This window comes from Rattus norvegicus, chromosome 14, assembly GCF_036323735.1.
Source record: "Rattus norvegicus strain BN/NHsdMcwi chromosome 14, GRCr8, whole genome shotgun sequence".
Classification (NCBI taxonomy): Eukaryota; Metazoa; Chordata; class Mammalia; order Rodentia; family Muridae; genus Rattus; species Rattus norvegicus.
This window is the reverse complement of record NC_086032.1, coordinates 87,563,405-87,577,803: the sequence shown is the minus strand read 5'-3', so window position 1 is coordinate 87,577,803 and position 14,399 is coordinate 87,563,405. Positions and strand designations below refer to the sequence as shown.

At 46.5% G+C, this 14,399-nt stretch overlaps 1 protein-coding gene across 9 annotated transcripts in view; it reads left to right on the top strand.

The window, feature by feature from the left end:
- Tns3 (tensin 3) overlaps nt 1–14,399 on the top strand; it is a 232,017-nt gene that overhangs the window by 41,654 nt on the left and 175,964 nt on the right. For all 9 annotated transcript variants that reach the window (XM_006251460.4, XM_063273400.1, NM_001170459.2 and 6 more), the window contains one exon: nt 6,537–6,648. Coding sequence is in view for 4 of the 9 variants with exons in the window: in XM_063273400.1 (XP_063129470.1) it covers nt 6,537–6,648 (112 nt within the window). In the remaining 5 variants the exon portion in view is untranslated. The remainder of the gene's footprint in view (nt 1–6,536; nt 6,649–14,399) is intronic.

The following is a 14,399-nucleotide window of genomic DNA, read 5'->3' as shown; positions in this document are numbered from 1 at the left end:
CCAACTGCTTCAGCCTCGCTCTATCTCCCCACCCCCCTTTCAGGGAGGAATGAAAAAGGTCCCATCGGGTGAAGACCAGGACAGTCTAGTTCTGTCTAGTCTCCTTCCACAAGAGAGATGGTGTGCAGCATGCACGTGAGCAGTCGTTATTACGCTGTCTTAATCAGCTCTCCTGGGATCTAGCAATTGAAATGGTTGAGCGAGCACCACAGTGCCTCTGCTGTTTCCACTGGGGGCAGCTTCTGGACCAGTGAGCAAAAAGCTGCAAGGAAACAGTACCTCTTTCTCCTTGCTTGGAATAAAGGTGTTTGAGACCAATGAAATGTTACAGTATCTCTCCTTTGGCCCACAGACTATGGCCCGTTCATCTCGTGCACAAGTCTTAATTGAGGGACTGTGGGTTGCCTTCTGACAGCTGGGGAGGGCTCACAGAGGACAAAGGAGAAAGTGCATGGTACCCCAAACCTAGGATAGTGCAGTCTAGCACAAGGCAGATTATAATCCGAAAGCTGCGAGACGGGCAGAAAAGGTATGTAACGCCCCGGGTATTACTAAGGGTTAATTCCTGTGCCAGTGTGAGCTTGGCGCTAGGTGGTAGGTAGCCTTAAACCTCATTGGTTCCCTGTGGGGTATAGAGGTCTTGTATATGACAACCCCATCTGTAGAAAAGTGGGGGTTAGGGTAACTATGTGCCTTGCTAATGTGAATATTGCATGCTGCTAGATCCTTGCAGGGCTCTGGATACAGGGTTTCTGCTATCAAATGAAAGTAACCAGACCCAGACATAGGAAGGAGTGTTTACTGAAGGTGCCTTAATAGTACAGGTCCAAGGGATACACCCTGTTTTGAGAATCTTCTGGGAGCTCTAAAACCTTCCCAGTGTTCTGGTCTCACTTCTAGGGTAATCAGATTGAATTGGTATGGGGTGGACCCTAATCTAACCAAGTTGTTCTTAAAAATCCCTGTGGGCATGTAGCATTCCGGGTTTTTTTCCAGCAGGAGGAGAGGGAGGGTGTTACTGTCATTTGAGAGGAATTGAGGCTTGCTCAGGGCTGAGCAAGAGTTCGAATGTGTACCTTGCAGAGCCAATGCAGAGGTTTCTGCTGGGTTCAGGGTACTTTCTTGTCCTTCGACAGGGCTATCTGTACCACAGCAATGACAGGGAGCTACTCAGGGAAGTGTTCAGAAGATTTTGGGTCTAGAAATGGCTACGTACAGTCTCGGAAGTGGTAATGGCTTTTGAATTTCAGTTTTGGAAGTTCATTGGTGACATGTAGCCAGAACAATGTGTTGGCTATGCTGATCCGGTATCTTCCTGGTCTGCTACTAGAAATACTCATTGGTTTTCGAAGCCTTTTCTCTCCTTTCTTTTCTGTCTACATAGGCTGCCAGTTTACAGCTTTCCAAATTGGTTGCCTTTTATTTATTTACTTTTCTCACCTCATCATGCTGTTTAGTCTCTCAATGCTAAGTCTTGATTTGCGCCATCTCTACCCTGTGGCATATCTTAAAAGGAAGCATTAGGTGCTTATGTTTAAGGATGTTTGCTGAAGGATTTACATAGTCACCTGTGATCCTGAGGAAGCCTCTTTCTCTCCTGTTTGAGATCCTATCAGCAAAGGGATGTTAGAATTTGTTAGTGGATCTTTTTGAGAAGACCAGCTGGTTCCCTTCTTAGCTTATTATCTGCTTGTTTGTTTTGCTTTTCCAGACAGGGTCTGGCCTCTACTGTTTCCTTGCCAAAGCCAATAGAGTTCTTGTATAGAAGTTTATTGATTGCTATTTGAATGTTACCAACGCTGGGATAAGCCAACTTTTTACAGTTATGAGGGCTATCTCAAAGTGTGATATTTCATTTGCAACTACTTGGGCATTTTTCAGAGTTTGCTATTTGTTTTTCCAAATTTGATTCGATTACAGTCAAGCTTTCTTTTTCTCAGTGGGACTTGAATGTATTTGGATTCATTCAGACTTGTTCTAAGTCCATAACACGGCTAAACATGCCAGTGAACTCAAAAGGATGTGTGCTCTGTTGCTGCTGCGTTCAATACTCTGTTAGGTCAAATCGTTTGATAATGTCACGCACATCATTGGTGTCTGTGTTTATTTTCTGATCGATCTGTTGATGACTGAGAGAGAGTCGAATAACCGTGCCTTAACAGAAATGCATTCTTCAGCAGTGCTGAGGAAGGGCACAGACATCACGGTGTGGCGTTTGGTTGGTTTATTTGAGACTTCTTCATTTGTAGACAGCCATCTTCTCCCAAGTCCTTAAGGCTGTCCCTTCGTGAACATAGATTCCTTGCTATGTCTTCTTATCAACCATAGCAATAGCTTGTATTATTTTGTGTCCCACCGGGGCACCTCTGACCATAGGGCGCTATGCCTGTCATTGAGATTTTCATTAAATTACCTCTGCCTCTTGAGAGTGACATTGTCCATCCATGCAGGCTATTTCCATTTAAATTCCCCTTTAAAGAAATGTATTTTTAAATATGTTCCCCGACAAAATGTAGGTTTTCCTTTGGTTCTTTCTTCCTTCCCTAGCTTTGGTTAGCCCCTTTCTCTACTCTTTTTTTTCTCCACCTACTCATTCTGTGTAACCTTTTCCACCTCTGGCGTTTTACTCCTGTATTTTCCTATCATGCCTATTGGCCAATAACCCCGGCTTAAGACCCTGTTCCCTCAATGTCCTTTTATAGGTTTTCGGCCTTCCTAGCCAGTCCAGGTTAAACATAGGTCTACAACTTCGAAGTTGTATCCACCTACGAAAGAGGAAGGGTAGCGCTTGTCTTTCTGGACCTTTGTATATGGAACTCATAATGTTTTCCAGATCCATGCATTTTCCTGAAGTTTTGATTTTCTTTGCAGGCTGAGTAAAATTCCTTTGTGTATTTACATTCTTTTCTTCATTAATTGATGGATGCCTGGGCAGATTGCTTTTCATAGCTGTTACTTCGCACTGTCTTTTATTTTGCTGATTAGTTACCCCTTGATTGTTTTTAATCAGAAAGTGTGTGTTTTCCCGTGTCTGTGCCACTTGGCACTCTTCTTTTGGTTATGTAAAATCCTCCTTCCCAGCATTTTGTTGCCCAAGGACTGTTTTTAATACATCCGACATACGTGTCGGCTATGGATGGATTCCCTTAGCTTTCAGCCTTTGAGTTAATATCATTTTTGGAAGCTATTTTAACTGCACATTCCAGACTTACTGATCTCCTTTAGTGTTTCGTACTGCCTCACTAACTTTTCACATATGTTCTCAAATTCATTGTTTTCTTCAAGATTTATGTTTACTTTTTAATTTATGTGCATGTGTATCTGCGTGCCCTGAGTACAGACAGAGTCCAGAGACATCTAGTAATCTTGCAGTAGAGGTTACGTACGGGTGGGTAATATATTGCCACCTAATGTGTGTGCCGAGAGCTGAACTCGGGTTCTAACTACTGGGCCATCTCTCCATTAGGGACACAATAGTACATGTCTATTGGTTGTAAAATTTCTCCTGTTGCTCCCACCCCCGTTTGTTTGTTTACAGACATTGTCTCATTTATTTGCTCCATTTTGACAGGGTTTCATCGTGGTAGTAGTTTTAAGTTCACTGCTCTGTCTTTTGAGTAATTGGCCAGTGATCATGTCCCATCTATATTTTACCTCAGAAACCTCCATTTCCTTCCGTGGTTGTTTTGTTACATGTTTATGCCTTTTGTGGGGCTATACATACAAATACAATCATCACATCATCCTTGTCTGCTAATTCTAACGTTTCAGTTTGTTTCTGCTGGTTTTTTTTTTTTTCTATTTATGAATTCTGTTTTCTTGCCTGTCTCTTTACGTGCCTGATAACTTGTGACTGGCTGCCATCTGACATCAATTTTACTTTGCTTGGATTCTGGGAAATTTTATGGTCCCTGTGGTATTCCGGTGTGCCTTTTCTCTGAAATGGAGTTGTGTCACTGGACAGCAGCAGCAGCCTCAGGGCAGTGTTTTTCAAATAGCTTATGTAGGCCAAGAAGGGTAACCACTATAGAGCCTCAGTTCTCAACCTGCGGGTCTCGAACAACCTTTCCACAGAGGTTGCACGCACATCAGATATCCTGCCTATCAGAGATTTGCATTATGATTCGCAACAGTAGCAAAATTACAGTTACAAAGCAGCAATGAAAACATTTTTAAGGTCCGGGGTCACTGCAATAGGAGGAGCTGTATGAAAGGGTCTTAGCATTAGGGAGGTGGAGAAACCACTGTTGTAGAGCTAATCTTTGCAAGGCAGTGTCCTCTAGAGTTGAACAACATTGGAGTTCCTGATCTCTAGTAGCGAACACGATGCTCAGCTTTGAGTAAGCTCAGGGCCCTGTTCTTCTAATCCTTCTTGTGAGGCATCGGGTGTGTGGTGGAAGGGCTGGGGTTGGGTTTGTTTTTTTTTCCTATAATCTTGATGGCAAACTTCTCAGTACTCATTCTTTTAAAGGAGTTTCCTGCAGAATCTTAAGAGTTGTGCTGTTCATTGTTCTGGGGTGCCCTGGGTACCCTGTCTGAGGAACTTCTTGCCTCTCTCGACAGGGATGGACTCCCATTTGGATCTTCGCTGCAGCCTAAAAAGTTATCTTAAGACAGCAATGGTGGTGGTAGGGAGGGAGATAGGAGGATCACCTTAACTTATTCTTTTCTCTGAAGTGCAGTCGTGGGTCCCTGAACAAGGATGTAGTTAGGATGTGTATCATTAGGCACTGTTGCCATTTTGTTAGTAGCACTCAGTATGTTTACCCAAACCGAGATTGTGGGACATCACCAGGTGGAAGGACTTCAGTCTCGCTTCGGTCCCAGAACACCTTGGTGTAGACAGATGGGCATTGTTGACCAAAGCATCCTCTTCCCTGTCCTTCATTTCCTGTCCTGCGCCGTTTTAAAGACAATGGCGTTGTGTATTTCATGCGTGATCTTAGCTGTGATGATACATTTCATCTTTGGCTAATACCTTTGCACCGGCAGTGGGAGATCCTGCAGATGGGTGCAGAACTAAGTAAATAAAAAGCTGCTGCCATGCTGTTCCACATCACCTGAGGTCTTTACACGTAGGGCAGCACATCCTCCCAGAATGGTCATTTTACTCAGCTCCCTATCTCTCAGATTTCTTGTAGATCGCTAGTACGATACACGTTTCTGAAACTTAATGACTTGAATTATATACCCTCTGTAGCTGCCATCCAGAGTGTAAAGCAAGCACCTTCATCCTTGCTCTTTCTGGGTCCTCCCCCCGCCCCCCGCAGTGCGTTCTATAGCTCTTCTTGCATATATATATATATATATATATATATATATATATATATATATATATATAAAATTTCTTGTTTGGGACGGGTGTTTTGTTGTTGGTTTGGTTTGGTTTTTGAGCAAGGTTTTTCTGTGTGGCCCTGGCTGTACTGGAACTCTCTCTGTCCTGTTCGAGGCTGTCCTCGAACTCACAGAAATCCACCTGCCTCTGCTTCTGGAGTGCTGGGATCCGGAGTGCTCGACTTTGGGACAGTTTTTTAATTGTTAAAATATATAGTATATTGGCTCTACTGTGTGGGGGTTGGGGGCTGTGCAGAGAGTAAAGCACTGCGGGCACCATGGATACTTTTTTAAATTACGTTGTCACATTTCTTAAAGTTTGTAAGAAATTATCAAACTTTTCCCCCCAAGGTAGCTGTTACTGAGAACAGGAGACAAATGATACATTTCGCTTTCTCAGTAAATTTAAGTGATCCTGGGGAGTGTGCAGTAGCCTCTGTGTGTGTGTTTTGACTAATATCCACGTGGTTATTAGTAACTGATCACGCCTGTACTGTCAGCAGCAAACAGGCTGTTTTTAAAGAAGTGAACGCACTTTTAAGAGCCTCACATAGAGGCTCTGAGCTCAGACTCTGCAAAGAGGAACTTGGTGGATGGGAGTTAATCTCCTCATCCTAATGCTTATCATCAAGGTTAAGGAGGAAGCGTGTGTGTGTGTGTGTGTGTGTGTGTGTGTGTGTGTGTGTGTGTGTGTGTGTCTGTCCCATGCTCATCTTAGGGCCTTCTCTTCTGCAGAACAAGCAAGCACCTGGCCCACTGGCCTGAGAAGTCAGAACCTTAGTGGTTATTTTAGGTGCATCTTCGAGGGGGAAACTACACAGTGCCATGCGTGTGTTTTAATTTGTTTGCTCTTTGATAATCCTTTATTCTAGAAGAAAAAGCCTTGAGCGTCTGGAAGGGTGTATGGTCACTTTGTTATTGCCATGGATGATGTAAGCCTGCTGGCTGCAAGCAGCATATTGTCACCTGGGTAGCTGCCTAATGTTGCAGTCCTCAGGCACCCCTGGGGAGATGCGCATACTGAGAGAGGGTGTGCTGCCCTCTGAATTCCAGAATGCCATCTCCTGGCTGTCTTCTGGGGAACTGGAGTTTGCTTGGTCAACTGTTCAAGGCTCACTAGATTTATTATCTCCCAGGAAAGAACTTAAAGAAAAAAAATGCAAGAGCTGAAGTTCTGACAGTTTCTTCCTTTATTCTTTCAGCCGGAAGAGTTCACCACGTGTCCGCACAGCTTTAAGAAGAAGGACTTTAAAAAGCACAGAGTCTGTGGAGTGTGCAGACAGACCATTGACGGTCAAGGGATCGCTTGCCGAAGTAAGTCCATGCCCTTGAACCTCTCACCCATTAGACCCAAGCTAAACAAACAGTAAAATAAGACAATGTTCCTCTGGGAGTTTCCAGAAGTTAACTCATGGAATTTCCCCATTGCTCCATTCACCCCTCTACTCCCACCCCAAGCCACCTGGCAGGGCCTCTCATGTTTATGCAGATATAGGCTCCAAAGGAAAATTTTCTAGAAAGAGCAGAGCTATTACCATGGGAGAGTGGGTTGCTGCGGACACTTTGTACTTCCTGTCAGGTGGTTTTACAGCCCACACTTCACTTTTTAGGGTTTCAGATCTCCTACAGCCTGTAAATGAAGTGTCTATTCTTGAGTTACAGTTCGTTCTTTCTTATTTGTTTATTCATTCATTCATTCATTCATTTATTTTTATTGATGTTTTGCCTGCACGTCTGACTGTGCGAAGGTGTCAGATCTTCTAGCTCTGGAGTTAGAGACAGTTGTGAGCTGCCGTGTGGACGCTGGGAATTGAACGCAGGTCCTTTGGAAAAGTAGCAGTCATTGCTCTTAACCACTGAGCCATCTCTCCAGACCTCAATTTTTCTTTTAAAAAATATGCATTTGGTGTTCTGCTTACATGTGTGTCTGTGTGAGGGAATTGGAGATACTGGACGCTGAGTTACAGACGGCTATGAGCTGCCATGCGGTTGCTGGGAATTGAACTCAGGACCTCTGGTAGAGCACTCTGTGCTCTTAACCACTGAGCCATCTCTCCAGCCCCTACTGAATGCTGGCATCTTTCAGCCTGTTTGTGGAAAACATTGATCTTGCCTCTACACCAAGCCACCAGCTCAGCTTTTTTTTTAAAAAAAATTAAATATATGTATTAACTTTACATCCCAATTCAGCCCCTTGTCTCCTCCCAGTACCCCCCTCAGGGAGATCTTCCCCCCCATTCCTTCCTCCCCTCTTCTTTGAAAAGGGGAACCCGGGGTTGGGGATTTAGCTCAGTGGTAGAGTGCTTGCCTAGCAAGCGCAAAGCCCTGGGTTCGGTCCCCAGCTCCGGAAAAAAAAAAGAAAAGGGGAACCCCCTCTAGGTATCACCCACCGCCATCACAAATCAAGTCACTGCAGAACTCAGTGCTTTTGCTATGTTTACCTAAAGAGAATCCATGGGCAAGAGCATGGAGGAGTGTCAAGGCTTACAGTCAGTGTATGTTATTGGCTGGAAGCCATTGTCCTCTCTTACTCTGGACAATGCTCGTTGCGCTGGCCCTGTCGTTGCCTGAGCTTGGCTTCCCTCTGTAAAGCGGAGACTCCAGGCTGGTCCTGTAGCTTCTGTGAGCTCTGTTGATGTTGCCTTCAGTATATGTCAGAGGGACCTCAGTGGACCTGTCTAAATGGCATGTGGTTGTGCACGTCTGACAGCACGTGCTTGTGTGTTCACATGTGAATAGGCAGGCACTACCCATGTAGCTGTGTTTGTACGTATGAGTGGTTGCAGATATGATTACTCATGTGTGCAAATGTGCCATTCCTCTGACTGCATGTCCGTGTGTGCATGTATCCGTGTGTATGTCTGTACACACAGAAGGGTCACAAAGGAGCATCGGTCTGGCTCAGGGCGCTTGGTAGAGCTGCGCCTGTCCCGCCATGCCTGTAATCTTAGGCAGAGCCCGTCTGGGAGGTCTAGGTGGTGATTCGTGTGGACGTTGTGTTCAGGAAGTTCCTCTGTCATTCACTTGTTAAAAAAGGTTTGGTGAGGCCTGTCACCTCCAGACGGACATCTCAGTTTCTCAGGTCCCAGGGAGGCCTTTTGGACTTCATAAACGTGAAGGCCAGCATGATGGCTCTGTGGCCCAGAGGACACTAACATTATCCAACTTTCCTTCATGTTCTGATTTTCTGTAAGGCTATGAGAGCACCCCCAGCACCCCTACTATCAGAGTGCTGTGCTGCCTCATAGATGCCTTACCTCTCTTCCGTGGATGGCAGACCAGAAAGCACTGTGTAGTGTGTGAGGGGGGGCCCTCCTCACACACTGCTTTGTTCTAGGACCAGAACTGTGAGAAATAGATTTGCTATTGTAGCTCAGCTATTCAGGCAGTGGTGGGTTTTTTTCCCCCTTCTTTTTAATAGCAACCCAAATAGCCTGAGACATCACATTTATGCACACAAGTATAGTAATTCCGTTATTATGCAATTGCTGCTTTTTCTTTAATGCCCTGAAATTATGTTCCAGGAATCTTAGGTCTGATCTTTCTCATGACCTCTTTTTTTATTTTTTAATTATTAAATTCAGTTGCTGCGGGTACTACTTAGCATGAAGCTGTTTCATCCCGTCTCTCAAATGCTGCCCTCCTTCTGAGGACAATGCAGTGTGTCGGGAAGTAATGGCCTGGTGTTCTGGGTCGCATGTGTGAGCCCAGAATCCTTCAACCGTGCTTTCAGATAGGAAGCACCCTGCAAATTCCACAGGCAGTGGTGCCAGTCGGGTAGGCCTGGGAGGCCTAGGAAGGACACTCACTGCTGTGTGCAGTGTTGTGGCTCAGAGGCTGGCACACCCACCGGAAACGCATTAGGGAGATGTTGTAGGCTCTGCATGGTGTGGGCATGGGAGGCATCACACTGCCAGAGGCTGTGGACTTTCAGATGGTGCCAGGGCCCAGTGAAAGCAGCACAGCCGGCCTCTAAGAGGCCCAGCTTCGCTCGTGACAAAGCAGGGAATCTGACATCTCTGTGTTGCTAGGTCCGTATCTCTTGATCCCTGGGACCTGGACCTGTTACTGTCAGATGTTGTGAGCAGAACATCCTCTGTCCCTCTATCTAAGCTCTGTTTCCCTGCCCTGCCCGGTGCTTCTTATAGCCTTCCTAGAGCCCAGTACCTACCTTAGGCTACAAACCTTGCATCATCCTCCTAACTCAGTTTCCCTGCAGTGGCCTTTGGCTGTCCAGGCTGGGTTGCCTTTGATAACTGCCTCCCTACCTTTTGATGCCTTCCCTCTCTATCTAATGCTGTGACCCTTTAATACAGTTCTTCATGTGTGGTGACCCCCAACCATAAAATCATGTCATGGCTACTTCATAAACTGCAATTTCGCTGACATAAATATTTGATCTACAGCATATCTGGTAAATGACCCCTGTGGGGGTCGTGACCCCAGAGGTTGAGAACCACTGCTCTCTAGGCTGCTCTTGGGGAGCAGGCCTGGAAAGCCATAGAGCCTCCATTAGAAGGACTATACTTCTTCCTGAGTGGCCTTGAGGCTGGGCCTCCTGTGGATCCACCAAGCGAGGGCTTGGATATATGACCTACCCTTTCACAGTGCTCAGTCCTGGCTGTTTTCTGGACTTGCTTCCTGGTTAGCTCGGCCATTTTGGGGGTTTCTGCTCAAGCCTCAGTTTCTCAGAAGCTACCTTGCCGCCCTGATTCTCTCCTAATGTCTGGGTGGTCACTCAGCGGGTAGCTTCAGAATTTTGTTGGGTTTCTGCCCTAGCAGGAAGCCCAGGAGGCTGAGGGGCTGGCTTTGCTTTGTGGGCCAGGTGCCTTGGTGCTGAGTGTGTCCCTGGCACAGGGCAGGCAGGATGCTCCTGCGTGCAGCTCTCACGTGTAGCATATTGGGTGAGCAAGTTGATGCTTGTATGTTATTATTCTTGTGCTGATGGACACGCTTTGACGATGGTTGGCCCTCCCATAACCTCCATTGTGAATATCAAGAGGGTGGAAACAGTCTGACCCTGTATGGAGAAGTGGGGCCTCCGGAAAGGTCATTAGGATTTAGAGTCATTAGCGTGGATTAGGAACGTTTTAAAGAGGGATGCACGCACGCACATGCATACCCTCGTCATGCATGCACACACGTGTGCTCCCACGTGTTGTCCTGCTCTATCTTGGGATGGTGCCATTAAGATAGCCATCACCAGATGTGGCCTTTGTACCTTGGAGAGGAACTGAGCCAAAATAGATTTCATTCAGACTGCGGTTTCATTATTAGCCACGTAAAATAGGCTAGGTTAATCACGAAGGCCCTGAAGGGCCCCACGTCTGGTGGGCAGGCATCCAGTGCAGGAGTGCAGTCGGGTACCTGTGGCATGAAGAAAAGGATGGTTACTCCGGGGTGCTGACAGGCTCTGAGAGCCAGGTTTGTGAATCTGACGCGCTGGCAGTTCATCAGCCTGGGTGCTGCCCAGGCTGAGAGCTCAACTCTTAAGGGTGTCCCATGTCTCTCAGGAGGTGCACAGGGACAGTGGGCTGACTGAAAATCTAGATGGGATTGGCAGATGAATGCCTGGCTCGGCGCCCCTCCCCCCATCAGTCGTGCTCCATCCTGAGAGATGGTGGTGTGACAGAACCTGTCAGAAGAGGCGCCGGGGAGCGTCCAGCTCCGTTATGTCCTTTGTCTGGAGTGGAACCCTGTGCTCTTCCTGATTCTCTCTCCCGTGCCTCTCCGTTCTTGATTTTGACTGAAACGTCCCATTTTCTGCAAAGAAATCCTGCTTCTTCCTGCCGTCCTCAAAGGTCTTGGTGGTTATGCTTTGAGGTTTCTGTGGGCCAGGGACATCTGGGTCCTGTTAGTCAATTTTGCAGGCAGATTCTGATGTTTGAATGTTTTTTGAGTAGCCCGGATGATAAAACACAAGTTCTCAGTCTACAGCAGCTGTGATCTGGACACCTTTAGAGCCCGGTAGGATTGCGTGATTTCCACAGTGTTGCCGGGCAGTGCTGCTCCCAGGGTGCCATGGCTGTCACGGCCAGCACTTCGGGAACAGGTCATAGAGTGTCCCTGCAGAAGGTGCTGGAGAACACACGAGGCAGAGGGTGATTCATTCCCAGGCTCCTTTATAACTTGGTAAATATCTGTAGAGTGTTGTATAAAAGACTCTGACAACCTTGTCGGCCTGCAGCCTGGATTCCCGAGGCCCAGGGAGACACGTTGAAGAGTAGCACCTCCAGGACGACACATGGCAATGTCAGGCCTTTTGGAGCCAGATGTCTGGGATGCGAACCGTGGCAGTTGGGGAGCCTGGATCCTTAAACCTGATTTTGCAAACCCTTCTGTGACTAGGGAGTTGACCCTTCTGTAGAGCTCAGTGTGCAGGCAGCCATGACAGGAAGTAAGCGACGTTCTCTGAGTGAAGCCTGCAGGGCTGGAGGTCCTGCATCTGGCACACGAAGCTTCAGAGCAATTCCATTTTAGCAATTGTTCACTAAACGCAAACTCCAGTTATTGCCCGACATGTCGGCCACTGTGTCTGTCTCTGTGTAAGGAGCCGACTCGCCTTTCAAACCTTGCTTGTTTAAAAATTAGATGACTTTTTTTCCCTTCTTGATTTCTCAGACTTCATTGTGTTAGGAATGGTGCCTCTTTCACACACACACACACACGCACACGCACACGCACACGCACACAGACACACACAGACACACACACACACACACACACATAGACACACACGCATAGCACAAGTCAGCGTTTCTTATCTTTCCACCTTACATGTGGCAAATTCTCATTCACTGGCTTTATTATCCTCCCCTTCTGTTTGTGGTATTTATAGCATGCAAAAGTTGTCAAGGTTTCAGACTTACCTAGGGCCTGCCCACTACTGCAGTCACAAAGATAGTGTACAACATCTTGTGCTCATTTCTGCCTCTCCTGTTTGGCACATCTGAAATCCATGGAGTTAGTCCTATTGGTTTTTTTCACGGACTAAAGAGTTTGCCTATTTTTGCTCCTCCACCCTTTGAGGCAACCTGTGATGTCTCTCCTGTGTCAACTTCTTAGGGATGGATGAGTCCTTCACGTTTGTTTCATATTATACAAGGAGCTTTTTATCTTCTAGCCTTGGCTACACATCAGACATCAGATCTTTAGCAAATATGGTCTGCCTGCTTGCCTGCTGTCTGCCTGCCTGCCTGCCTCCCTCTCTCTCTCTCTCTCTCTCTCTCTCTCTCTCTCTCTCTCTCTCTCTCTCTTATAGTCCAGGTAATTGTTCTTTTCATATCAAAAGGTTTCATTACAAAGGAGAGGTGGTGGCAGCAGGCAATGATAGGGCCCTCCTTGAGGCGGGGGACAACAGCTCCTCATTTGGTACACTTTCCGAGAGATATTTGTATTATGGCTTACTGACCCGGAACCCAGTCATCGTGTGCCAGGCACACAGGAGCCTCTGCCTCCTTGCTCGTCATATGTTTAAAACATGCTCACCTGAGAGTACATGCTGACCTGGAACTCCCTTTGTACAGCCAGGTGGATTCAAACGTGTGATCCTCCTGCCTCAGATCTCCTGAGTGCTAGCATTACGAGCATCGGCCACCAAGTCTGACCTGTGCTTCTATTTTCCATTTGTAAAGTAGAACAAGAACATGAGAATATGCCTTTCTTTGTGGTTACCAAGGGAACCGGTGGGACAAGGTGTATAGAGCAGGATTCATGGCAGCCAGGCCTCCAGGGCCCAGTTAGCCATTGTGGGGTGGGTTTTCTCCTAGACCTGGATGTACAGGGGCTGGTGGCCTGGAGCCCAGTGCTGTGCCTGGGTTCCCACTGTGCCAACTGACTTCATTAGCTTTCTCTTGGTAGAATCTAGCTCCATTCTCAGTTGACAGCAACCAAAAGGGGGCCTTCCCTTGTGTGTCTTTTGTAAGAGAATAGGGGACTTGATAGAACTGGGTAGGTTCGGTTCATGTGCCTTTCTCTCTGTCAGAAGTGGATCTCTTCCCCATTCTAAAAGCCTCAGTCAAGAAGGGTGAATGGGATTGTCATCTGTCCAGGTTGTCATTGTCCATGTAAGCCTAAGTGTCGTCACTGTCACCGTGAGTTTCAGGTCACTTAGAAGACTATAAAGGTCCCTGTAGATATGACCAGTCCCCATCACCATTGAATAAGATAGAAATGGGGGCTGATAATATGTGCAATAACTGGCTTAAAAGGAACAGTAACTGAAGGTAATCTATTTGCAGTGGAAAATGCCTTCCCTCAAAACTCTCATTCACAAGGAGCAGTGAGATGGTGTTCTGTGTTTCTCTTTAGTGGGAAGGTGGGACCCCCTGCTTTCTTCTGCGTTCAGTCTCTCTACATGCTATGTAAGAACCAGAAAAGCACATATTTTCCGTGTCGATACACAGAGGAGAAGCTTGCTGACAGCCTTTCAGATTGCTCTGGACTCTGTTTGGATTTCATATCAAAACCCCCAAATTACAGCTTTTTAAAGATCAGTTCTCTGTGGAGTCTGAAACGGAGTCAGTACATTTCTGTTGTTGTTTGTTTTTGAACTCTCTTTGGTTGGTTGGTCTCCTGAATTGGTTGGTGGATCTTTGAACCAGCAAGGATCACAGTGCCCTGGTCTATTCTTGGTCCTTTAATGTACAGACTTCCTAGTCTTGAGGCATCTGTTTTAAAATCCCAAAGGAACATCTATGCTTGTCAGTACTTATCTGTTTATTTTATCTTGTTGTGGAGCTCCTGGTTTTGGGTGTAGATCTTCTGAAGAGAGAATTTCCGCTTGAAATCTGAAGTTTCGACATTGGTGTGATAGGCTCACTTTGATTAATTTTGAGAAATCGGCGAGAAGCCCCTTCTGAATAATCATATTTTGTTTGCCAAGGTTCTTCCAGATGAAAATGGTGATCCTGATTAAGTAGCTAGTTTAGCTGATAACTCACAGCTGCAACAGTCGTGTTGCGAGTTGGTCCGTTCCCACATGGTCCTGTTCCCATGTGGTCTTGTTCCCACGTTGTCCCAGTCCCACATGGTCATCCCATCCCAGACAATCCGGAGACACTCAT